The sequence below is a fragment of the Loxodonta africana genome, chromosome 25, assembly GCF_030014295.1.
Source record: "Loxodonta africana isolate mLoxAfr1 chromosome 25, mLoxAfr1.hap2, whole genome shotgun sequence".
NCBI classification, from domain to species: Eukaryota; Metazoa; Chordata; class Mammalia; order Proboscidea; family Elephantidae; genus Loxodonta; species Loxodonta africana.
The window spans coordinates 49,840,100-49,867,883 of NC_087366.1; the positions used below are offsets into that span (position 1 = coordinate 49,840,100).

A 27,784-nucleotide genomic window follows, 5' to 3' on the forward strand; every position below is an offset into this window, starting at 1 on the left:
TTACCCCTTTTAGAATTTTTCTTTTTTTGGTAGTCATTCTGTTGAATAAGAGGTATTTTAAGTGGCTTTCAGTATACCTCTCATTTGGAATATTTTGCTTCATCTACATCATCAAATATTTATTGAGGACTTCCTATTGTTCTTTGAAGGAACCTGGGAGTCATGTCGTTGTTAGGTGCCATCTAGTTGACTAGTTGATTTTGACTCATTGCGACCCCATGTGACAGAGTAGAACTGCCTCATAGAGTTTTCTAGGCTGCAATCTTTATGGGAACAGATTGCAGCTCCACTCTCAAGCTGTATGACCTGATCATTTTTATTAGTTTGTGACATCTCTGGTATATTGTGTGTATGTGTCGTATAACTTGTTGAAAGTAGGGATTGCCTTACCTGGTTTGTCACACTGCCCTGAATCAAGTATACAGAAGCACCTCATTTATATGAAGAGGCATTATTAATGAAACCGGGCAGGGTCTTGAGAAAGAAAAGAGATTTCGGTTTGATACTGGAAATAACAAGTTTCTTTGCCAAGTTTAGGCAAGGCGACTAATATATTAGCTTAAAAAAAAAAAACCATTGCCACTGAGTTCATTCCAATTCATAGGGACCCTACTGGACAGAGCAGAACTGCCTCCTAGGGTTTCCAAGGAGCGCCTGGTGCATTTGAACTGCCGACCTTTTGGTTAGCAGCCGTAGCTCATAACCACTGCACCACCAGGTATTAGCTAATAACCAACATAAAATTACCAACAATAAATGCTGCCATTGAGTACTTGCTGGGTACCGACACTATGCAAAGCATTTTACATATATTTGTTTAACCTTATTTCACTTGAGGTAAGTACTTTTTTAAGAGTTTGATTTTCTGTATGAGGGAACTGAGGCTATCTTCAGCCCAGATCTTTCCTCTAAGCTCTTGCACTTAACATCTGTTACCTATTTCACATCTTCTCTTAGATGCCTCAAAGGCCCCTCAAACTTCACAGGTTCAAAATATAACTCATAACCCCACTCCAGGACAGAGATAATTTTAGTGGTTTCTCTCTTAATGAAAGCTCTTTTATTTATCTGGTAGAGGTCATCTTTGGCACTTCCCCCTTTCACTTCCCATATTTAAGCCTTTACTGTAACTTTTACCTTTTAAATGTCTCTCAAATCTACCTACTTTTCACCATCAGCCTAGCCCAAATTGTCACCATCTCATCTGATCACTTCAGCCTTCAATTAATCCAACTCTTCCAGGCACCGTGCACACCCCTCCCCCCCACACACCCTCGCAGCCAGAGGGATCCTTTCAAAATGTAAATATGTTAGTGTCATCCTTCTGCTTTAAAACTCTTTATGAGCTACAAGACTTGTGTGGTCTGACCCCTTCCCACTTTTCCAGCCTCATTTTGTCTTCCTCTCATTCTGTCCCTTTGAGCTACATTGGACCTTTTTCATTCCCTCAACTCACCAGACTCCCTTTTCTCCAGGGCCTTTGCACATGCTATCCCCTCCACCTGGAATGTTCTCCCTCCCCTCCCCACCATTTAACTTCTTCAGAGAGATGTTTTCTGTCCTTCCTGACTAGATTACATTTTCTTACTAAAACTTTTCATAGCAGTATGTAACTCCTTAGAGGCAGCCGTCACAGTTGCAGTTTTACATGTTTGTGTCATTGGTTAGTGTCTGGCTCCCTTATTGTATTAGAAGCCCCTCCAGAACAAGTTCGGTTTCTGTTTTTGTTCACGCTTGCATTCCCATTCCTTTGCCAATGCCTGGCTTACCTCCCTGACCTTTTTTCCTACCACTCTTTGCTTGTTATGCTTCAAGCACAATGGCTTTCTTTTTTTCTCTTCTGTTTCTTGAATATTCTAAGCTTATTTCTCCCTCAGGGCTTTTTCAGTCCAGACTCATTGTTTAGTCCCCTGGCTTTTTTGGTGGCTAGTCTTTCTCAGATGTTACCTCCTTGGAGAAGCCTTCTCTAACCACTGTAAGTAAAGCACGCGCACACACACACACATCACCCTGTTTATTTCCTGTGTAACAACTACTTTGAGTTGTAGTTATTATCATTTACCTTACTTCTTTATTGTGTTTCTTCGCACTAGAACATAAATACTTGTTGAATGAATGAACATACCCAACTACAGCAGGGTTCTAACTTAATCGGACTGACCTGTGTGTAAAATCCATGTTCTTAACCCAGTAGTGGATTTTTTTTTTTTTTTTTTTTTTTGGTTAAAGTAATAATAACACTATATAAAAGTCATGTGCCATGTGCACTGATCGGAGCTCTTACATGTACCGTCGGTCCTCCGTATCCATCGTTCCACATCTACAGTGCACTAACCGCAGATTGAAAATATTACCCAAAAAAAGGTGCTGAAGAGCCTAGGGGCAACACGGCAGGCAGCACAAGACAGCGTTCTGCCCCTGGATTGGTACGTGGCTGTGAAGGAAGAAGCTCCTGGGGGATGGAGGCAGCCGCACCCTGACACAGTGTGGACAAGCGAGGACACCGGGAACGGGGTTGCGAACATACGCCTACGTACTCCTTGGCCCGAGGGAGGATCTGGCGGAGCTTGATGGCGGCAGAGTTCTCGGATCCGGAAGCAGAGCCCAAAGCTAGCAGACCCAAGACCTAGTACTCTCTGCACTGAGAGTGTGCGGGCGTCCAAAGTCACCCAGGCCCTCCTACCTGAAGGACCCCTGCCTCAGAGGGTGGCTTGCAGCAGGAGGGCCCGGATGCAGCTGTCCTTAAAAGTGCCTGTTTTGACCCAAGCAGCCACACACGCTTCCGAACCTGGCCTACACGTGGCCAGATCGTCACTATTCAACTTCAGAGCAAAACACTTAGTTCCTGTGCTGTGTTTAAAAAAATATATATATATATACTACGCCATTTTATATAAGCGGCTTGAGCATCTGCGGATCGTGGTAACTGTGGGGGTCCTGAAACCAAACCCCCGTGGATACCAGGAATGAGTGCATTCATTCATTTAATCCCCATTTTAGAGATGAAGAGTTCGAAACCCCAGTGGGTTAGTGGTTAAGAGCTTGGCCGCTAACCAAAATGTCGGCAGTTCAGATCTACCAGGCGCTCCTTGGAAACCTTATAGGGCAGTTCTACTCTGTCCTATAGGGTTGCTATGAGTGGGAATTGACTCCGCGGCAACGGGTTGTACCGGTGAAGAAACGGCAGGTTAATGCGTAAGGTACTAAAACAAGGAAGTAGAAGAGCCAAGATTCAGATGCAGCTAATCAGGTTTTTTATTTTTAGGTGGAAGTTTAAGCAGAAAATCAGGTTCTCATTTAACAATTTCTGTACGTATTGTTCAGTGACATTAGTTACATTCTTCACTATATATCAGCATTCTAGTTATTTCCATTTTGGTGGTTCTGTTTCCATTAATCTAGCTTCTCTGAGCCCCCTAGCCTCCTCATCTTTGGTCTAGGGTAAATGTTAACCATTTGGTTTCATCTAGACGACTATTTTGAGGAGCGCAGCCCTCATGGGTGATAGTATCTTATGGGCCAATTTGTCATTTGCTCAAAGGTGACCTCTGGGAGTGGTTTCAGTTCCAAGTTTGAAGAGTATCTAAGGGCGATGTCTCGGGGTTCATCTTGTCTCTACCAGTCCAGCAAGTCTGGCCTTTGTTTTTTAGGGCCTGTGTTCTTAACCACCATGTAATACTGCCTTACAAAAAAGGAAAAATGTTAAAGGTCAGAATCCCGAATATATGCTTCCTGACTTCATGGAGCAGGAATGGATATCCATGTGGCTCACACCTCTTCTTCAGATGTCTGCTCAAATGTCACCTTATCAGAGAAGCTAATGAGAACAACAGCCTGCTACACACACCAATCCCTATTATTCGGCTTTATTATGCTTACTATCATCGTACTTCTGATTATCACCTGGAGTGTGTATTTGTTTGTCTCCCCTCACTAGAGAGTAAATTCCACCAGAGTGTAGTCAGCACTCTATACATATCTGCTGAATGAGTGAGTGGTTACTTTTTCTCCAGTGAGCCTTATTGTTCTTGCTGTTGTTGCTGGGTGTCTTTGGTTCATTGAAGCTCATGGTGACCCCATGGGATAGAGTAGAACTGCCCCATAGGGTTTTCTTGGCTCTAATCTTTACAGAAAAAAGAGCCCTGCAGGCACAGTAGTTAATCACTGGGCTTGCTAACAGAAAGGTCTGTGGTTCAACCCACCAGCAGCTCCTAGGGAGAAAGATGTGGCAGCTTGCTTGCATAAAGGTTAGAAAAAAAAAGGTTAGAGCTTTGGAAAACTCTGTGGGGCAGTTCTACCCTGCCCTATAGGGTCGCTGCGAGTCAGAATCAGCTCGATGGCAATGGGTAATTTTCTCCGAAGCAGATCGCCAGGTCTTTCTCCTTCAAACAGCTGGGTGGATTTGAACCACCAACCTTTCAATTAGCAACCCAGCACTTAACCCATTGCACCACCAGGACCCTTGCTAGCTACACAGGTACACTGTCTGCTACTGCTGCTTCCTAGTTTTTTTTTAGTAAGACTTTATATGACCTTTTTTTTTCCCCCTGACTATACTGCTGGAGGTCATTTAACTTCAGTTTAGCATAGAGAAGTTGTTGAGATGTTCTGTTACCCATTCTCCACATCTAGGTAAGAGAGTTGGGTAAAAGCAGGAATGCCTTTGATTTTGATGTTGATGGGTTGTCTGTCCCATAGGCTTTTCATACTGGCCTGCAGAGGAAAAATCACTTGAGGGGATCTGAGATACACGTTTCGTAGCCCATACTGCCGTACTTTATCAGTTGCTTCTTGTTTAAAGTCTGATATCCATTTATATAAGCTGTTAATCATTGCTACTTTTGTTAAATGCCAAGGAGGTGATCCGTCTTTGCTGATTTTTGTTCTTTTATTCCCTGAGGTTATCCTCAATTATTATTTTTCAGATGCCTTGGACTTCTTTCTAGTGCACATATCCAGTTCTCAGATTTTAAATTTATTGCTCTCCCTCGCTCATAAAAACTTCTTTCTCTATCAATTCCCATTCATCCCCTTACCCACAGATTCTGTCCTCTATTCACTGAGAGAGAAACACCGCAGCTCAGTATTTATCAAAGTGAGTCTTAGGGTTGTCTGTAACAAAATCCTCCGGGGAGCTTTATTAAGAATACACATTGAGCATTTATGAGGAGTTCCTGGATATCTGAACATATGCTGAAGTTTGTTCCGACTGGTCAGTGAACTCCTCCAACTTTATGCTGGTCCCTCTTGGCTGTTCTGGACTCCCTTTCCAGCTTGGATCTTTACATGTTGCACACTGGCATTCTAGACTTCCAGGGACTTAGACTACCTGCTGTGCCAATCCCTGAATCATTTGCATTTTTTATTTTCACTGTCCATTAGCATGTCTGATCTTTGCTTCTATAAATGTCAATTCCCTTTCTCATTTCCTTCTCTAGCACCAGAACACTTCAGGGGAGAATCCCACATTGCTTCTATCTCTACTTGTCTTTCCTTTCTACATTTTTTCTCTTTCTCACAACTTCAGCAAGACTCCCAATTGTCTCTCTCCATTTCTTCCCTCTGTGTGTGTGTCTGTGTATATGTACACATATATAAAATATATATGTGGCATATGTAGCTTGAATAGTCTATAGCTGGAATTTTCTATTAGTTATTTCTAATTACACATCCCACCATCACTTCAAACACATTACTAAAACTAAATGAACCCACTTAAATCCCCAACCAACTTCTTTTTCTCTCACTTTGATTGTGAAATAATTCATTTGTTTTAATTTTAATTATTGATTTGTTTTAATTGTAGGCTCTTCAGCAAAAGCCCTTGTCAGTTTAAAAGGTAAGAATTATAGTATTTTTAGATATGGCATAAACTAGGAATTTCATTTATTAAATTAATTTGAATGTAGTGTTACTTTTTTCTCTCTAAGTTGTGGTTGATGTATTATAGTTTTTACGTATTGGTGTTCACTGATAACCTTAAATTGTTAAAAATTATTAAGGAAAAATTTTTTCCTAAACTTATGGATTGAAGAACTTTCTAATAACAAGTCCTCCATTGTTAAAAATTATTAGGGAGAAATTTTTTCCTAAAATTATGGATTGAAGAACTTTCTAATTAAACATTACAGACAGATCTTATTTAGATTTAAAGCATTTATTAAACAACTGTGTTGAGATGCAGGTTTTCATAATAGTTTGTTTTAAGGATTTTATCTTCTGAGTAATAATGGAAGAACCCTGGAATAAAAGAATGATAACTTCTATTCTCTTTCTGAAAAAAAAAAAAAAAAAATTAGACATGCTCCTTGGTCTTGCTTTTTTTTTTCTGTGGGTACATTAGACCAACTCATAATATAGTTTATATTGAAATTTACTTCTTGAGTAAGAGCCTACTACGTAAGTAAACTTAGAGCCAAGTTACACATTCTCAAAGATTCATTAGTACTTTTTGTCTTTAAACCTGCTGTGTTGTGCTTTAGGTTGGTGACTTACTAAATTGAGGAGACCACTTATCTTCCAAAATGCCTAGGATCAATCCCATCCCACCTCTTCTTATTTGCTTCTTAAAAATAGACATCTGAAAAAATATTCTATTTTATCCCAATATTAAACTTATGTATTTTTAAAAAATGTATAACTTTGAGAAAATTATGCAACTAATATGAATTTCTTTTAGGAAAAATTAGAAAATGTTGAAGAGCAAATAGAAGAAAATACAAATAACTTCTTATTATATATTCATCCCAGGTTTTCTGTGTACCTCTCTTAAATAAGCACATCCTTTTTTACTAAAATTAAACTCACTCTTTTTTATTTTTATAATATGTCTAAACATTTTCTAGTTTGTGTACAACTAGGGTTGCATACAACTCTGAAGATGTGTCTTTGAATTAAGGAAAATAAACACCACGCTAATTTCAATTTCACTTACCAATGGTTTTACAGATTGAAGCAAAAAACATTTAGAAATGTGCTTTAAGTTTAAGGTTACAAGAGGCTTTTTCCATTGCCCTGCTTTGAATCAGATTTATGCTGAAAACTTATGAGATAATTGTTGGCAAACTAGAATGGAGGAACTACTAAAAACCAAACAGAAAGAAAAGCCACACATGTTTTAGTATGAAAATTTAATACTTTCACAATGCATTGCCTTATATTATTTAGACGCTTTGACAAAAAAAAATACAGAACAGATTTTTCATTTGTAATAAACTAAAATTATTACAGTATTTTTTTTCATATTGGTAAATAAATAGTTCAGATATATTACTGTTACTAAAGAGGTAGTGTTCATAGTATGAAATCCATTGAAGTAAACTTAAATCTTATTAATATTAATTATTCATTACAGAGGGAAGCTTATCTAACACATGGAATGAAAAGTATACCTCTTTACAGAAAACTCCTGTTTGGAAAGGCAGGAACACAGGCTCTAATGTGGAAATGGTAAGGGATGAGTTTTCCTTATGCTTTAGAATAATGGTAGTTAAATTAAATTGTCTGTGGATTGACACAGCGGCTACAGCAGTGGGCTCAAGCGTAAAAACAATTGTGAGGGCAGCACAGGACTGCGCAGTGTTTCATTCTGTTGTACATAGGGTCACTGTGAGTCAGAACTGACTGGATGGCATCTAACAACATAACAAATTGTCTATATAATTGCCATATGCAGCTTTTATAGCACAGTGAAAAATTTCCAAGATTTTTTCCCCAACCGCAAGCGTGTGAGTCCTTAAGTGCTATTGAGTATTATTGATCTTATTTAGATAATCTGATCTGTAGTCACTGATAATCTGGTCATCATTAAGCATTTGTAATTGTGTTGCCTTAAATACAAATAAAAAACCCCAATAACCCAAAAGTATGCTTTTACTAAATATGCAAAGATTTTACATGGCTCTGGTCCCTGCAAAAAGATGTATAAATAAGTGGCAAGGTATTAAAATCTTGTGTAGAGCAAGAGTAAGTACATTTAGGGATGAGAAGTAGAAGTGATGAACATAGAGTTGACATGACTAATGATTTTGAGCCCTCTCCTTCTCTCCTGCCCAGGTCTTAGGCTGATGTGATAGTACTGAGCCAGAGTATTTGGGGGGCAGCCATGAAACAGAACTGGAGCTGAGATAGACAAAGCAGGCACAGTAGCCTGGGCAACTGAACACTGTGGATGTGAGGAACTTTCCCCACTCTATCAATTCCATTACCATCGTTGCCTTCTTCCCCTCTGTCCATGGTCAGGGCAAGGGAACAGGAAAGAGACTATGGAGGTGGAGACTCTGAGTGGGTTTAGTTCTAAGAGTCCGTACCTCTAGCCTTCACCCAGTTGGGTTCCGCCCATATGTTGTGAGCCTTAGGCCCATCTGAAGCCATTTGTACCTGTCCCCCTTCCAAATAGGCATAAAGTTCTGCCTCAAGTGGTGGGAAAAGGATTTGAGAAAGGATGTGGATTCAATTGGTATTTTATTTTTGTTATTCCTCTCTATTAATGAAACCTCTAAACCTAGGGTGGACTGTGGATTTTTCATGTCTACGATGTCATTGTCCTTTTGGTATGTTTAAAAAAAAAAAAAAAGCAATATTCTACAAGTACTTATCAGGTATCCGTTATGTGTATCTTGTATTTATATTCACAAATGAAATCTCAGTTAATACTTTTTGACAGCAGAGCTACTATAACATTAAATACATTTAGAGGTACTGTTCTGGAATAATCTGGTATCTTTTCCCTAGCCTAGCTGTATATAGCAGACACATCATATGATACACCCAACTGGCATTAACCCAGACGCCAACATAATGTGAACTGGAATTTCCAGAACTTATTTTCCTATCTTTGCCATTCAGGGGTACCAGTGCTCTATGGTGACTTGTGTTCTAGTTTTAGTTTAATCATCACTTAGGTGTTTCATTTGTAAACACATTTCATAAATAGGTATGTTACTGCGTTCTAAACCTAAGATCATTTATATTTGGCATTGCGTGCTGTAGATTACCCATACGTTGTCCTTCTATACTGCCGATAATCCAGAGTTATTTTCCAAATATAGAATTGTATTTTGGAACAAAAAAGGAAAGTATTCAGCTTTTTCATTAAATAAAAAATTTCTACCATAGCCTTTCAGAAATTCAAAAAGAAGTCGACTCTTTTCTGATGAAGATGACAGACAAATAAATACAAGGTCACCTAAAAGAAACCAGAGGATTGCAATGGTTCCACAGGTATGTGTGTGCTGAAATTTTGTTCTAATGAAAGGAAGCGAGCAGTCGCTCAGCAAAATAAAGTTTATATTTGTTATTCCCTTGTATTTTGAGTAACAAGTTCTTTTGTTTAAATCATTACTTTAACTCAACTCCTATTGTAGTTGACTTTAAACCTGAGTAGAAAGCCAATTCTTAGTCCTACAAATATACCCTTTTCTTTTAAGCATAGGCATAGTGAACTTTAAGCAAATGGATTTGGTAATATGGAATCAATTTGGGGCTTTATATGGAAATGAGAGAAAAAAATATTTCTTACTTTATCATAGAGAGAAGTATATAGAAGACTTTCTTTAAAAGAGGAAAATTTATAGCATGAAATCATAATCTCCTTTTTTACTGTTGGCATCCTTTTTAAAAAAATATCGTAGAGGACATGTAAGAAGCAAAGTAATGAAAATTGGAGGAGTAAATACATCAAGAATATGGTTGTAAGACCGAGTCCACAACTAGATGGTGTCCGGCTACCACCACTGACTCCTCTGACAGAGATCACAATAGAGGGTCCAGACAGAGCTGAAGAAAAATGTAGAACAAAATTCTAACTCAGGAAGAAAGACCAGACTTGCTGGCCTGACAGAGGCTGGAGAAACCCTGAGAGTATGGCCCCTGGACACCCTTTCAGCTCAGTAATGAAATCACCCCTGAGGCTCACCCTTCAGCCACAGATTGGACAGGCCCATAAAACAAAACATGACCAAAGGGGCACACCAACCCAGGGACACGGACAAAAAGGCAGGAGGGACAGGAAAGTTGGTAATAGGGAACCCAAGCTGGAGAAGGGAGAGTGTTGACATGTCATGGGGTTGTTAACCCAGTGTCACGAAACAATGTATGTACTGTTTAATGAGAAACTAGTTTGTTCTGTAAACCGTCATCTAAAGTACAATTTAAAAAAGGAAGAATATGGTTATGTTTCTCTTGTGAAACTTACAACTTCTGATATAGTCCGTTCCTACTTCCTTTTCATTATTTTTCTGAAAGTGTCATAAAAACAAAATTTTCCAGTAGGGTGGGTCATAGTAGAGGTCATTTTCTTGACCAAGAACTTGGCATATAGTAAAGGTACCATCAGCATTATGTCCTACCAGAAAACTCTTAATTACCATTATGATAATTTCAAATACTAAAATGAACAAAAATGCGTCTTGAACTTTTTTTTTTAAATGTCAAGGACAAGTATACATAAGCATGTAAAATGCAATTTAAAAATTTGACCTAATTGAAACTAATATACCAGCATGTATTTTTTATTGCTTAGCTAGTAGGTGTTGAATGCAAGGTTGTATGAATATATGAATCTGGATGACTCAACTTTGATAAGATTTTTAAATTTCCAAAGGTCTGAATTTTTTTTAAGTTCTTTTTTCCCTCCAATTTTTTATTATGAAAATTTCCAAACAAAAAAAAAAATTGAAAGACTAGTGTGATAGGCATCTGTATGCTATCCACCTAGTTCTATATATGCTTTGTGTGTGTGTATGCATATGTATGTGTATGTGTGCGTGTATGTATGCATTATATATAGGTTTTTTCCTAAACCATTTATATTGTAGATTGCATACTACTTCACCCCCAAGTGTTTCACAGTGTACCTTCTTAGAATAAGGTTGTTATCCTGCTTAAACTTTAGTACCAACCAAATTATGACACCTAATAAAATTAATAATAATTTCCTAGCAATAGCTATTATCTAGTCCATACTCATTTTTGTCGTTGTACTGAAAATATCTTTTGTAGCTGATAAAGTGATCTTTTTGTTAATTTCTAACATGATTCTTTGAAATTTGTTAAGTCTTGCATTAGGGTGTAGTAGTCAGTTTTTCTAAATGTTCAATATGTGTGTGAATAGAATATGTGGTTTGTAATTGTTGGATGCAGTGTTCTATATATGCCCATTAGATCAAGCTGACTAATTGTGTTGTTTGAATTTTCTATATCCTTATAAAGTTTTTGGTTCATTTTATTAGTAATGAGAAAGTTTCTCACGATGATGGTAGATTTGTCAGTTTTTCTTTCTAAGTCTATCAATTTTTGCTTTGTATATTTGGAAGTAATTTTAGGTAAATACATGTTCAGAATTATAATGCCTTCTGGATGAATTGTTCCTTTTATTATTTTATCTCTAATAATGTGTTTTGCCTTGAAGTCTGTTTGGGCTGATAATAATACATCTATATCAGCTTTCTTTTGGTATTAATCTGTCTCTTTCTACCTTAAAATTTTTTCACCCTTTTGTTTGAGATGAGTCTTCTAAAACAAATTAGATTTTGTTTTTCATCTAATCTGATAATCTTCACCTTTTAATTGGAAAATTTAGTCCATTTATATTTCAGTTACTAATGTGTTTCAATTTATTTCTGTAATCTTATTTTGGACATTGTATGTACTCTGCTTTTTCTCTGATTTTCCCTAGGGTTTTTTTTTTTTTTTGGCCTTATTTTGACTGATTAAATTTTCCTTATTAGCTTTTTTTAATTTTTCTACTTATTTGGAAATTATTCATGGTATTTATATTCTTTTGTTGATTACTCTTAGATTGTAACAGGTATTCAAGAATTAACAAATCTATAGTTAATCAATATCTCTTCTCTCCTCCCAGCCAGTATAAGGACATTATATGTTATTTTTGTCATTTACGAGTCGGAATCAACTCAACGGCACTGGGTTGGGTTCTGGGTAGTTCCATTTTGATTTTCATAAATCTTTTTTGAGGAATAATTCACATAAAATGCATTTCACTGATTTTAAGTGGACACTATGATGTTTGTCCCTCCATTTCCCCTTCCTCCATTCCCTAGCAGTCACCAGTCTTCTTTTGCCTTCATGGATTTACATGTTTCACATAAGTGGAATCATACAATATTTGTCTTTTTGTCTCTGGCTTATTTCATTTCACTTAGCATAATGTTTTCAAAGTTCATCCATGTGTTGGCATATATCAGAACTTCATTTTTCTTTGTAGCTGAATATTTCATTGTGTGTATATCACAATTTGTTTATCTCTTTGTCTTTTTGATAGGCACTTGGGCTGTTTCTACCTTTTAGCTATTATGAATAATGCTGCAGTGAACATTGGTTTCCATGTGTCTTTTTGAGTTACTGCTTTCATTTCTTTTGGATGTATACCTAGCAGTCAAATTGCTGGGTCATATAGTATTTCTATGTTTAACATTTTTAGGAACCATCAAGCTGTTTTCCACAGTGGCAGCACCATTTTGCATTTCCTTCTACACCAAGTTTTTCAATTTTTCCATATCCTCGCCAACACTTGTTTTCTGTGATTTTAGTAATAGCCATCCTAATGGGTGTGAAATGGTATGTCATTGCGGTTTTGATCTGCATGTCCCTGGTAACTAATGATGTTGAGCATCTTTTCATGTATTTGTTGGCCATTTGTATATCTTCTTTGGGGAAATGTCTATTCATGTCGTTTGCCCATTTTTAAATTGGGTTGTGTCATAGATTGAATTATGTCCCCCCCAAAATGTATCAATTTGGCTGGGCCATGATTCCCAGTATTGTGTGACTTAGCTATATGTTGTAAATCCTGCCTCTATGATGTTAATGAGGGAGGGCCAGCGGCAGTTGTCTTACTGAGGCAGGACTCAATCTATAAGATTGGATTGTGCCTTGAGGCAATCTCTTGAGCTATAAAGGAAAGAAGTAAACAGAGAGATGGGGGGACCTCATACCACCAAGAAAGTAGTGCCAGGAGCAGAGCACGTCCTTTGGACCCAGGGTCCCTGCACGGAGAAGCTCCTAGTCTGGGGGAAGATTGATAAAAATGCCGACAGAGAAAGCCTTCCCCTGAAGCTGACGCCCAAGGCAGGATTTGGTACCCAGAGTGGGGTTCTGCTCTAACAGATACCTAAAATGTGAAAGCAGTTCTGAAACAGTAAATGGATAGAGAAGTGGCAGCGGCAGAACCAGGAGACCAGCACCAGGAGACCAGCACCAGACAACGCTGGAGCCGACCCACAGAGCGAGAGAGCTGAGTGCCTGTGTGCAGGAGGCTTCCTGGTAGAGTGGGGTGTCTCTGGGCACTTCTCCATGTAGCTGGGCCTGCCCAACCCACAGAGCAAGAGAGCTGACTGCCTGTGCACAGGAGGCTTCCTGCCTGAGTGGGTGCCTCCAGGCACTTATAGGTGGAGCTACAGAGCTTTGGAACAGTTGCTGCAGCAGGGCAGATGCGGGTGTGAGGCCAGAGTTAAGAGGCCAAGAAACCAGGAAACAGGAGCTGAAGAGCCAAGGAACATAAGAAGCCGAGCTGCCAGAGTCTCAAAAGGTATAGCCATGACTTCAGGGGTTTCAAAGGGTGGAACCATGGCCTCTGGTGTTTCTAAGGGTGGAGTTGGCACTCAAACTAGGAGAATGGTGGCCTAAAGCTGAGGGAGCAGAATTGCTGTCCCAGTGGGCCTGGAAGGCGGAGCTGAAGCCCAGGGCCGAGCGCCTCCACTCATAATCTGGAGAGTGTGGCTAACATCTAGAGTCTGGAAGGCAGGGCCATTGTGTAAATTGTCTCAGAGAACAGAGGATTATATTCAAAGCCTTGAGGGCTAATATAATGTGTTCTGACTTGCTTGGTGCCTATTATGCCTTCTTTTCTTCCAGTTTCTCCCATTTATAATGGAAATGCCTAACTTGTGCCTGTTCTGCCATTGTACCTTTGGAAGCAGATAACTTGCCATGGATTGAATTGTGTCCCCCCAGAAATATGTGTCAACTTGGTTAGGCCATGATTCCCAGTATTGTGCAGTTGTCCTCCATTTTGTGATTTGTAATTTTATGTTTAAAAGGATTAGGGTGGGATTGTAACACCACCCTCACGCAGGTCACCTCCCTGATCCAGTATAGGGCATTTCCTTGGGGTGTAGCCTGCACCACCTTTTATCTCAAGATATGAGAGAGAAGCAAGCAGAAAGTTGGGGACTGCATACCACCAAGAAAACAGTGCTAGGAGCAGAGCATGTCCTTTGGACCTGGGGTCTCTGCGCCTGAGAAGCTCCTTGACCGGGGGAGGTTGAGGACAAGGACCTTCCTCCAGAGCCGAGAGAGACAGCCTTCCCCTGGAGCTGATGCCCTGAATTTGGACTTATAACCTACTAGACTGTGAGAAAATAAACTTTTCTTTATTAAAGCCATCCGCTTGTGGTATTTCTGTTATGGCAGCACTAGATGACCAAGATACTTGTATCCTAGATTTCGCAGATGAAGAATTTTTGAATTTTATACTTGGAGTTAAAACTTTTGCTATGATACGATGGGGTGAATGTGTTTTGCATGTTGCAATGATGTGATTTTGGGGGGCCAAAGGGTAGAATGTCATGGATTGAATTATGTCCCCCCAAATATGTATAAGTTTGGCTGGGCCATGATTCCTGGTGTTGTGTGATTTTCCCATATGTTGTAAATCCTGCCTCTGTGATATTTAGGGAGGATCAACGGGAGTTGTGTTAGTGAGGCAGGATTCAATCTACAAGATTGGATTGTGTCTTGAGGCAATCTCTTGAGCTATAAAAGAAAGAAGTGAGCAGAGAGATGGGGGGAACTTCATACCATCTAGAAAGCAGTGCTGGGAGCTGAGCACATCGTTTGGACCCGGGGTCCCTGTGCAGAGAAGCTCCTAGTCTGGGAGAAGATTGACAAGAAGGTCAACAGAGAAAGAAAACATTCCTCTGGAGCTGACACCCTGAATTTAGACTTTTAGCCTATTTTACTGTGAGGAAATAAACTTCTCTTTGTTAAAGCCATCCGCTTGTGGTATTTCTGTCATAGCAACATTAGATGACCAAGACAGATTGTTAGTCTTTTTGTTGTTGAGTTTTAGGGGAGTACTAGTTGCGTAGTGTTAAAGAGCTTAGGCTGCTAAGCAAAAGGTCAGCAGTTCAAATCAACCAGCCCCTCCTTGGAAACCCTATGGGGCAGTTCTACACTGTCCTGTAGGGGCACTATGAGATGGAATTGGCTCAATGGCAACAAGTTTTTGGTATTATACGTTCTGGGTATTAAACTGTTACCTGATATATATCAAAAAACGAAAACTGTTGCCATCAAATCGATTCCACCTCATGGTGACCCTCTAGGACAGAGTAGAATTGCCCCATAGGGTTTCCAAGGCTTTGATCTTAAGGAAGCAGACTGCCACATCTTTCTCTCACAGAACAGCTGGTAGATTTGAACTGCCAACCTTTTGGTTAGCAGCCAGAAACTTATCCACTGTGTCACCAGGGCTCCTTATCTGATTTATGGTTTCCAAATATTTCTTTCAATTATGTAGGTTGTCTCTTCACTTGGCACTTGATGCACAAAAGCTTTTAGTTTTGGTAAAATGCAGTTTATTTATTTTTTGTTGCTCGTGCTTTTGGTGTCATATCTAACAATCGATTGCCTAAAAGAAGGTCTTGAAGCTTCTGAGTTTCAAGGGAGTTTATGTTTACTTCTAAAAGTTTTATGGTTTTAGCTCTTATATTTAGGTCATTGATCTATTTTGAGTTAATTTTTGTGTATGGTGTAAGGTGTGGGTCTAGCTTCCTTCTTTTTCTCTCATAACATGGTAAGCCACATTGTTTTTTGTTTGTTTTTGTTCTGTTTTTTGTTTAGCCTACTTTGAATTCCTTGGATAAACCCTTCTTGGTCCTGACATATTTGTCAAGAACTAGGAAGGTTTTGAGATTTTATCCTAGTTTTTTGGTGGGTGGTAGAGTTGAGACTCCTGTGTCAGAAACAAAGTATTTAATTACTCATGCATAGCAAGCTCCATGAGCATCACCTGTCTGTGTCAGTTCCCTTTGACCCCAGTCTCATGGAGGGGAACATAGTGGTGCCGCATGACACTTGCCTGTGCAGTGGGTTGCATTTGAGGGAAAGGACACTGAAATCAGGTACCTATTGATCCATCGAGTTCTGGTGGCACAGTGGTTAAGAGCTTGGCTGCTAACCAGAAGGTCTGCAGTTCGAATCCACCAGCTACTCTTTGGAAATCCTATGGGGCAAGTTCTGTAGGGTCACTATGCATCAGAATCAACTCAACCGTGACGGGTTTGGGTTTTTTTTTTGTTTGTTTATTGATCTCTATCTTTGCCCATTCCAAAGAAAGGTGATCCGACAGAATGCAGGAATTATCACAGTGTCATTAATATCACATGTAAAATTTTGCTGAAGATATTCAAAAATGTTTGCAGCAGTATATTGACTGGAAACTGTCAAGTTCAAGCCAGATTCAGGAGAGGACATGGAACGGGGGATATCATTGCTGATGTCAGATGGATCTTGGCTAAAAGCACAGAATACCAGAAAGACGTTTACCTTTGTTTTATTGACTGTGCAAAAGTATTTGACTGTCTGGACCATAACAAATTGATAGATCACATTGCAAAGAATGGGAATTCCAGAACACTTAATTGTGCTCATGAGGAACCTGTACATAGACCAAGAGACAGTAATTCAAACAGAACAAGGGGATACTGCATGGTTTAAAATCAGGAAAGGTGTGTGTCAGGATTGTATCCTTTCACCATACTTATTTAGTCTGTATGCTGAGAAAATAGTCCACTATATGAAGAAGAATTTGGCAGCAGGATTGGAGGAAGGCTCCCATTAACAACCTGCGATATGCTGCTGAAAGCAAAGAGGACTTGAAGCGCTTACTGATGAAGATCAAAGACTACAACCTTCAGTATGAATTACACCTCAACATAAAGAAAACAGAATCCTCACAGCTGGACTGATAAGCAACATTGTGATAAATGGAGACAAACTGTAGTTGTCAAGGATTTTATTTTACTTGGATCCACAATCAATGCCCATATAAGGAGCAGTCAGGAAATCAAATGATGTACTGCATTGGGCATATCTGCTGCAGAAGATCTCTTTAAAGTGTTCAAAAGCAAAGATGTCACTTTGAGGACTAAGGTTCACTTGACCCAAGCCATGGTTTTTTCAGTCACCTTATAAGCGTGTGAAAGCTGGACAGTGAATAAGGAAGACTGAAGAAGAATTGATGCCATTGAATTACGGTGTTGGTGAAGAATATTGAATATACAATGGACTGCCAGAAGAACGAATCTGTCTTGGAAGAAGTACAGCCAGAATACTTCTTAGGAGTGAGTATGGCGAGACTTCATCTCGCATGCTTCGGAGGTGTTATCAGAAAGAGATCAGTCCCTGGAGGACATCATGCTTGGTAAAGTAGAAGGTCAGTGAAAAAGAGGAAGACCCTCAATGAAATGAATTGACACAGTGGCTGCAACAGTGGGCTCAAACATAGCAACAATTGTGAGGATGGTGCAGGACCAGGCGGTGTTTTGTTCTGTTGCACATAGGGTCACTATGAGTTGGAGCTGACTTGCCAACACGTGACAACAACAATATTGTTTTATAGGGAGATGTTATCATCCCTCAAGGTTTGCTCACTGCAAGCACAACAGTGAGTAAAGGCCTGGGAAAAGAACAGTCAGGGTCTTACAGTCTTGTCACATCCAGCAAGACTTGCAGAAGCCCAGAGAATTGTCTCGTCAACATTTTTATGTATTGGTAAATTTGCTTTACTAACATTAATAATTTTTTGTTTTATGTTTATGAGGGATATTGATGTGTGTGTGTGTGTTTCCTTCTTGTAATGCCTTTGTCTTATTTTAGATTCTGAGTACCCTGGAGTTATAAAATGAATTGGACAGTGCTTCTCCTGTGTTTGCTGAAGGAGTTGGTGTAGGACTGGTGTTACTTCTTCAATGTTTGGTGGAATTTTCCAGTGAAGCTATCTAGGGCTGGAGTTTTCTTTGTGGGAAGGTTTTTAATTATGAATTCAGTTTCTTTAATAGATAGAGAGATATTCAGATTGTCTATTTCTTCTTCAGTTAGTTTATTCATTTGTGTTCTGGGAATTTGCACATTTCATCTAAATTATCAACTTAATTAACATAAATTGTTCACACTGTTCCCTTAATATCCTTCTGATGTTTGTAGAAATCTTATTGGAGTTAGCCAAACTCAAGATTAAGGGCATAGTCCTGTAACCTGCCAATTCTGCTCAAGACTTCTGACATCAACGGCAATTTTGAGTGTTCTCAAAACTACTCTTAGATCCAGTAATTTGTGAGAACAACTCACCGAATTCAGGAAAGTGCTGTACTTATGACTGTAGTTTTACGACACTTCCATTTTCTCCGTCTTTTGTGCTGTTGTTGACATACATTTTACTTCTATGTGTTATAAGCTCCACAACACGTTATTTTTGATTTAAATAGTTATTTTATTAACAAATACTTAAGCGACAAAATTAAGTCTTTTAGATTTAACCACATAATTACTTTTTTTGTCACCTTATATTCCTTCGTGTAGATCCAGGTTTCCACCTGGTATGATTTTTCTTAAACCAGGCTTCCTTTAATATTCCTTGTAGTACAGATTCTCTTAGCTTTTGTTTGAAAAATATATTCACTGTCATTTTTTAAGAATATTTTTGATAAGCTTAAAATTCCAGCATGACAGTTTATTTTAAATGACTTCTTGTTTGCTTAGAAGCACAAAGGATACAGACACAAAGGGTGAGGTCTGGGTGGGGTCTTGGAGCAGAGCTTGCATGTCTCCAGGGGATGCCCTTACCCTCCTGAGAGCAGATACTTGCTCTGTCCACTCAGGCAGCGCCAATGAGCCTCTTATCTTCCTTAGCCTTTTATTGGCCTCAGCATATGGCCATGATAGATTGTCTTATGCCTCCTGAGGCTTAGTCACCATTGGGACCTCAGGTGGTCCGTCTTGGTCAGGTAGGGGCCCCACTCGTGTGGTCCTGCTCTCAGGAACCAGGACAAAAGGCCAAGTTGTTTACTGGGCTCCACACCTTGCACCACCAAATTGCTTTCCTCAGGGCTGCACCATTTTACATTGCCAGCAGCATTGGATAAGGGTTCTGTTAAAACAAAATTCATATTAAGCCAGTAACAGAAATTGATTGAAGTTTGTTTAATATATGATTTACAAATCAGGGTAATATTTTGACTAACAAACCAAACCAAACCCTTGCTTTCCAACTGATTCCGACTCATAGTGATCCTATACGACAGAGCAGAACTGCCCCAAAGAATTTCCAAGGAGTGGTTGGCGGTTTCAATCTGCCAACCTTTTGGTTGGCAGCTGAGCTCTTAACCACTGCACCACCAGGGCTCTGCATTTTGACTAGGGAGTCAAAAATGTTCCAAAGAGAAAGAACTTCCCAAGATTCTTATACCCCGTCTTATTGACATTGCCAGGAAAAAGCCTCCCCAACAGAACTGATAAAAAACAATTTGTGGTAAGGAAGGAATTCACACAGCATTGTCTCAAAGAAAAATTAAAATAATTACTTACTTACCCTAAAACATAGCTCTAGTCTGATCTTAGAGTTTCTGTTTTGCAAAACTGACTGCACGTAGATCATTATTCAAAAGAGCATAAGAGCCTATGCCAAAGCTGTCTTTACTAATTTATCTAGACAATTGTTTGACTTAAAGGTGACTTTTAGGAACCAGTTTCTTCAAGGCTCAAGGTTCAAAAGAATATCTCAGAACAGTGGCCTTGGTGAGTCACGCCAACTCCATGGATCCCAGAAATCCGGAGACTGCGCATTTCTAATAAGTTCCTAGGTGATGCTGATGCTGCTGGTTAGGGACCAATTCTGAGAACCACTAGTAGAGTGGTGGTTCTCAAAATTTGTTATATATAAGAATCACTTAAGCATCTCATTAAAACCTAGATTTTGATTCAGTATATGTGGGGGTGAAAATGCAAATTCTCAGCAGGGGTTGAAACTGGAATGAACGGGCTCAAAGCCCTGGTTAACATGAATTATCAGATGCCCTGGGTCACGCAAATGCTTAACTAGTACTGGCTGAAAGGCTGGCAGTTCGAACTTACCCAGAGGTGCCTCAGAAGAAGAGCCTGGTGCTCTGCATCCTTGAAAACCCTATGGAGTGCAGTTCTACTCCATAACTCTTAAGGTTGCCACGAGTTGGAATTGACTCCAGGGCATCTGGTCTGATTGTTTGTTTTTGGTTTTATCAGATGCCCAAAGCATGGTCTAGGAGGTGGGTGTAATCTGGGAAGTTCACTATGAATAACAGAGACACTCCTGTCACCAAGGAAATTTCAAGTGGTTACCTCCCATGAACCAGGCTCAAAGGCCAGACTTCTCTTTGGACTGAGGCCAAATTCTTTACTACACAGTCAGTGGTGAAGAGTTTCCCCTTTCATCTCTGATATGGATTATTTTAGGCACAGTGGTTAAAGTGATCAACTGCTAACTAAAAGTTCGGTGGTTCAAAACCACCAACAGGAGAAAGATGTGGCAGTCTGCTTCTGTAGACTTATAGCCTTGGAAACACTGTGGGGTCACTGTGAGTTGGAATCAACTCGATGGCAGTGGGATACTGTTACTTAGCTTTTGTTGAAGAAAGAAGGTCAAAAAGGCTTAGTTATGATGAGGCATGATTTTGGGCTACTGTGTGGGAAATGATTCTCAGGGATTTTATATTAGTTGCTTACTACTCGAACTTGGGGTTCTGTTGTAGGAAGTGGGCAATGGGGGAGGATTTAGTAGATACAAGCAGCAAAAGATGAAGTAAACGGACAGCACTGCATTAACTTAATGGTTGAAATTTAAGACAGTCTTACTTAGTTCAGCTAAAATAATAAAATTTATTATAGTTATATATTTAACAAATAGTTTTTTCTTTCACTAGATAAAATCCTATTGGAGCTCTGTAAGGGTTTAAATTATTTTACTTAAATTATAAAAATAATACATTTCCATTAGAAAAAAAATGTGTAGAAGGATATAAAATGATAAATCCTCCTCTCTTCTGATCCTGTCCCTCATAAGTAACTACTCTTTACCACTGTTAACAATTTCTTATGTATTCTTATCTGTTTTTCTTGAAATGTACATATAATGTGTATAAGTACATCTCTCCTCCATCCCAACTTATTCTTTTCATTAAACAGCTAAACAATATCTTTTCGTGCCAGTATACACAGACTTACCATATTCTTCTTAACAGATGTATAGTATTTCATTATACTAATGTGTTTAATCAGACTCCCATTGATGGACTTTCTAGTTATTTCCAGCTTTTAGCTGTTGGGAACAGTACGGTGGTGAATACCCTTGTACTTAAATCTTTGCGCACAATTATGTAGTTCCATTTGTTAAAGTGTAATTGTTACTACAGGGATATTTACATTAAAATTTGGAAGATGCTACCAAGTAATCTATCCATAAATGTTGAAATAATTTATATTCCCATTAACAGTTTAAATGCATTTCCCCAGTCTTTAATACCGTTTTTATATCCAGTGAGCTACCAGTATCCTATTAAAAAATATGAGTCACTAACTTAATACAAAGAAAAATAACACTGTTTTCCAATATGAATACTTTATAATAATTTGGTTATTTATGCTGACCATCTTTAACAATCTCTAGGTATTCAAAATTTTTATTTTTTACATTAAAAAGTTGATTTTCTAAATGTAACATGGTACCCTAGATTGGATTCTGGAACAGAAAAAAGAACAATAGTAGAAAAACTGGTGGAATCTAAATAAAGTCCATAGTTTAGTTGATCGTATTGTACCAGTGCTAATTTCTTAGTTTGACGAATATACCATGCTTGTGTAAGTGTTAATGTTATGGAAAGCTGGGCGAGGAGCATACAGAAGCTCTTTGGAACTTTTCTGTAAGTCTACAATTTTTCCAAAACATAGACTTTAAAATGAAAGATAAAAAGTTAATTCTGACCTTCACCTGCCATCCCTATCTTCCGCCTTCCTCATCCAGTTACAGAAATCGTAATTAGTTTGATTATCCTGAGAGTCGACAGCACCACCAACAGCAAGAACAATCCTCTTAAACCTTTTAGATACTTTTAATACTTTACTCATAGGAAATATATGGTATTGTTTTGTGTATGTAGTTTTTAAATTACATTTATAGTGTCTTGTGTCATGATATGTGATATGGTACTAGTGTCATTCTGCAATTTTGTCACCCAGTAGCCCATTTTTGAGATCTGATCATGTTAATTGAGACAGATAAACCGTCAGACGGGGTCATTCCTTTTAACTGCTGTTTATTAGATGAGTGGGAATTATGTATATATTTCTTTTTACTGCTGTGTGATGTTCAATCTTACCCTATAATTTATTTATAAATTCTCACGTTTATGGGCATTTTTTAAAAATGGTTGCTTATTTTTTACTATTAAAAAATGCTGCAGTGAACATCCACAAGAATGTTTGTATAAAATTGTAAATGTTTTTCTAGGACAAATACCCAAAAAGCAGAATTGCTGGATTATAGGATGTGCACGTTTAAAGTTTTGAAAGTAAGTCCAAATTATTCTCCAAAGAAATTGTGCTCTTTTATACTTTCTACCAACAGTGTATGCGAGAGCTTGTTTTCCGGAACACTTTGCCAACTCCGTGTATAAACAAACATCTGCATTTTTGCTAATCTGATATGTAGAATATAGCATGTCACTTGTTTTAGTTGGCATTTCACCTATGAGTGAGGTCAAGGTATTTTTTGTGTGTGTGTGCTTTAGGTGTAAGTTTACAGCTCAAGTTACTTTCTCATACAAAAATTTATACATACATTGTTATGTTATACTAGTTGCAACCCCTATAATGTGACAGCATACTCCTCCTTTCTACCCCGGGTTTTCTTTGCCCATCTAACCAGCTCCTGTCCCTTCCTGCCCTCTCATCCTGCCTCCAGACAGGAGCCGCCCATTTGGTCATGTGTATCCGCTTGAACTAAGAAGCACACTGTTCATGTGTATTATTTTATGTTTTATAGTCCAGTCTAATCTTTGTCTGAAGAGTAGGCTTCAGGAATTATTTTATTTCTGGGTTAACAGAGCATCTGGGGGCCGTGGCTTTAGGGGTTCGTCTAGTCTCAGTCAGACCATTAAGTCTTTTTTTTTTAATGTGAATTTGAGTTCTGCTCCATACATTTCTCTCAGTCTGTCAGGGACTCTGTTGTGTTCCCTGTCAGGGCAGTCATTGGTGGTAGCTGGGCACCATCTAGTTCTTCTGGTCTCAGGCTGATGGAGCTTCTGGTTTATGTAGCCCTTTTGTCTCTTGGGCTAATATTTTCCTTGTGTCTTTGGTGTTCTTCATTCTCTTTTGCTTCAGGGGTGTTGGGACGAATTGATACATCTTAGATGGCTGCTCGCAAGCTTTTAAGACCCCAGATGCCACTCAATCAAAGTGGGATACAGAACATTTTCTTGGTTTTTTTTTCATTGTGCTTTAAGTGAAAGTTTACAGTTCAAGTCCGTCTCTCATACAAAAATGTTTTAGACACACATTGTTATATGACCCTAGTTGCTCTCCCTACAATGTGACAGCACACTCCTCCTCTCTATCCTGTATTTCCCATGTCCATTCAACCCGCTCCTGTCCCCCTCTGCCTTCTTATCTCACCTGGTGGTAGCCAGGCACCATCTAGTTCTTCTAGTCTCAGGTTGATGGAGTCTCTGGTTTATGTGGCCCTTTCTTTCTCTTGGGGTCATATTTTCCTTGTGTCTTTGGTGTTCTTCATTCTCCTTTCTTCCAGGTGGGTTGAGACCTACTGATGCATCTTAGATGGCTGCTTGCTAGCTTTTAAGACCCCAGACGCCACTAACCAAAGTGGGACGCAGAACGTTTTCATAATATGCTTTGTTACGCCAGTTGACCTAGATGTCCCCTGAAACCGTCAGAACATTTTCTTAATAAACATTATTACTCCAATCGACTAGATGTTCCCCAAAATCATGGTCCTCAGACCCCAGCCCTAGCTACTCTGTCCCTGAAAATGTTTGTTTGTGTTCAGGGAACTTTTTAGCTTTTGGTTTAGTCCAGTTGTGCTGACTTCCCCTGTATTGTATGTTGTCCTTCCCTTTACCTAAAATGATTCTTGTCTACTATCTAGTTAGTGAATACCTCTCTCCCTCCCTCCCCACCCTCGTAACCATCAAAGAATGTTTTCTTCTGTGTTTAAACTTTTTCTTTAGCTCTTATATTAGTGGTCTCATACAATATTTGTCCTTTTACGACTGACTAATTTCACTCAGTATAACGCCCTCCAGGTTCATCCATGTTGTGAGGTGTTTCACGGATTCGTCATTGTTCTTTATTGTTGCGTAGTATTCCATTGTGTGTATGTACCATAATTTGTTCATCCATTCGTCTGTCAGTGGGGACCTAGGTTGTTTCCATCTTTTTGCTATCATGAACAGTGCTGCAATGGACTGGGTGTGTGTATATCTATTCGTGTGACAGCTTTTATTTCTCTAGGATCAATTCCAAGGAGTGGGATTGCTGGATTGTATGGTACTTCTATTTCTAGCTTTTTAAGGAAACAACCAATTCAGTTTCCAAAGTGGTTGTACCGTTTTACATTCCCACCAGCAGTGCTGAAGCGTTCCAGTCTCTCTACAACCTCTCCAACATTTATTATTTTGTGTTTTCCGGATTAGTGCCAGCCTTATTGGGGTGAGTTGGTATCTCATTGTGGTTTTGATTTGCATTTCTCTAGCGGCTACCAAGCGTGAGCATTTCCTCATATATCTGTTAGCTGCCTGAATGTCTTCTTTGGTGAAGTGTCTGTTCATATCCATTGCCCTTTTTTTTTTTCCAGGATCTAACATTTATTTATTCTATTATCTAACAGATCATAGTCTACATGTTCAAATTGTCCTGGAATTTTTTTTTTAACTTTTTTTTATTATTATTACTTTTACTGTTTTCTTTTTTAATTGAATTTTAAATGAAGGTCTACAGAACAAACTAGTTTCTCATCAAACAGTTAGTACACATTGTTGTATGACATTGGTTAACAACCCTACAACATGTCAGCACTCTCCATTCTCAACCCTGGGTTCCCTATTACCAGCTTTCCTGTTCCTTCCTGCCTTCCAGTCCCTGCCCCAGGGCTGGTGCACCGCTTTAGTCTTGTTTTGTTCCATGGGACTGTTCAATCTTTGGCTGAAAGGTGAACATCAGGAGTGGCCTCATTACTGACCTGAAAGGGTATTAGGGGCCATACTCTCAGGGTTTCTCCAGTCTCTGTCAGGTCAGCAAGTCTGGTCTTTTTTGAGTTGAAATTTTGTTCTACATTTTTCTCCAGCTCTGTCTGGGACCCTGTATTGTGATCCCTGTCAGCAGCCAGTGGTGGTAGGTGAGCACCATCTAATTGTACTGGACTCAGTCTAGTGGAGGCATTGGTAGATGTGGTCCATTAGCCCTTTGGACCAATCCTTCCCTTGTATCTTTAATTTTCTTCATTCTTCCTTGCTCCCGAAGGGGCGAGACCAGTGGAGTATCTTAGATGGCCGCTCACAGGCTTTTAAGACCCCAGATACTACTCACCAAAGTAGAATGTAGAACATTTTCTTTCTTTCTTTTTTTTTTTTTTTGTTATCCTCAGAGCGCAGTGCAGAACTGCACCGGCTCACTCAGACTTTTTTTTTCTTTTTTTAATCGAACTTTAGATGAAGGTCTACAGAACAAACTAGTTTCTCATCAAACAGTACACACATTGTTATATGACATTGGTTAACAACCCCACAATACGTCAACACTCTCCCTTCTTGATTTTGGGTTCCCTTTTTTTTTTTTTTTTTTTTACCAGCTGTCCTGTTCCCTCCTGCCTTCTGGTCCCTGCCCCAAGACTGGTGCGCCCCTTTAGTCTTGTTTTGTTCCATGGGACTGTTCAGTCTTTGGCTGAAGGATGAACCTCAGGAGTGGCCTCATTACTGAGCTGAAAGGGTGTCGGGCGGAGGGGGGCATACTCTCAGGGTTTCTTCAGTCTCTGGCCAGCAAGTCTGGTCTTTCTTTTTGAGTTGGAATTTTGTTCTACATTTTTCTCCAGCTTTGTCTGGGACCCTCTATTGTGATCCTTGTCAGAGCAGTCAGTGGTGGTAGCTTGGCACCATCTAGTTGTACTGGATTCAGTCTGGTGGAGGCCATGGTAGATGTAGTCCATTAGTCCTTTGGACTAATATTTCCCATATATCTTTAATTTCCTTCATTCTTCCTTGCTCCTGAAGGGGTGAGATCAGTGGAGTATCCTAGATGGTCACTCACAGGCTTTTAAGACCCCAGACTTTACTCAACAAAGTAGAATGTAGAACATATTCTTTACAAACTCTTGTTATGCCAGTTGAGCTAGATGTACCCTAAGACCGTGGTCCCCAGACCTCTCAGCCCAGCAATTCGGTCCCTCAGGAAGTTTGGATGTGGCTATGGAGCTACCATGGCCTTGCCTTGTACAGGTTGTGCTAGCTTCCCCAATATTGTGTACTGTCTTACTCTTCACCAAAGTTACCACTTACCTATTGTCTGTTAAGTGTTTTTCCATCCCCATCCCTCTCCTCCATCGTAACCATCAAATATTGTTTCTTTTTGATATAAACCTTTTCATCAATTTTTACAGTAGTAGTCTCATACAATATTTGTCTTTTTGTGACTGCCTTATTTCACTCAGCATAATGTCCTCCACATGCATCCATGTTATGGGATGCTTCACAGATTCATTGTTGTTCCTTAGCATTGCGTAATACTTCATTGTGCGTATGTATCACAGTTTATTCATCTGTTGATGGGAATCTAGCTTGTTTCCATCTTTTTGTTAATGTGAACAATGCTGCAGTGAACATAGGTGTGAAGTATCAATTTCTGTGATGACTCTTATTTCTCTAGGATATATTCCTAGCAGTGGGATTGCTGGATCGTATGGAATTTCTATTTCTAGCTTTCTAAGGAAGCACCATATCGTTTACCAAAATGGTTGTATCATTTTTCCTTTGCCCATTTTTTAATTGGGTTATTTGTCTTTTTGTTGTTGAGGTTATGCAGTATCTTGTAGATTTTAGAGATTAGACCCTTATGGGATATGTTGTAGCCAAAAATTTTTTCCCAGCCTATAGTTTCTCTTTTTACTCTTTTGGTGAAGTTTTTGATGAGCATAATTGTTTGATTTTTAGGAGCTCCTGGTTACCTAGTTTCTTTTCTAGTGTTTGTGCATTGTTATGGTTTGTATTCTGTTTAGGGCTCCTAGCATTGTCCCTATTTTTTTTTTTTTATCATTTTAGATTTTATATTTAGGTCTTTGATGCATTTTGAGTTAGTTTTTGTACATGGTGTGAGGTATAGGTCTTGTTTCATTTTTTTTACAGATGAATATCCATCCAATTGTTAAAGAGGCTGTCTTCTTCCCATTTAATGGACTTTGGGCCTTTGTCAAATACCAGTGGCTCATAGGTGGATGAATTTACGTCTGGATTCTCAATTCTGTTCCATTGGTCTATGTATCTTTTGTTGTACCAGTACCAGGCTGTTTTGACTACCGTGATGGCATAATAGGTTCTAAAATCAGGTCGTGTGAGGCCTCCCGCTTTGTTCTTCTTCTTCAGTAATGCTTTACTTATCTGCGGCCTCTTCCCTTTCCATATGAAGTTGGTGATTTGTTTCTCCATATTGTTAAAAATGTCGTGAAATT

The 27,784-nt window shown here is 39.1% G+C and overlaps 1 protein-coding gene across 2 annotated transcripts in view; it reads left to right on the forward strand.

Annotated features, from left to right (window-relative positions):
• The window catches only part of LIN9 (lin-9 DREAM MuvB core complex component), an 86,348-nt gene that overhangs the window by 1,668 nt on the left and 56,896 nt on the right, over positions 1 to 27,784 (forward strand). The window contains exons 2-4 of one of the 2 annotated variants that reach the window (XM_064276795.1): positions 5,807 to 5,839; positions 7,355 to 7,449; positions 9,118 to 9,222. In XM_064276795.1, the coding sequence (XP_064132865.1) occupies positions 5,807 to 5,839; positions 7,355 to 7,449; positions 9,118 to 9,222 (233 nt within the window). Of the gene's footprint in view, positions 1 to 5,806; positions 5,840 to 7,354; positions 7,450 to 9,117; positions 9,223 to 22,561; positions 22,623 to 27,784 lie in introns of those variants that run through there. The other variant, XM_023549337.2, reaches the window with a different exon arrangement.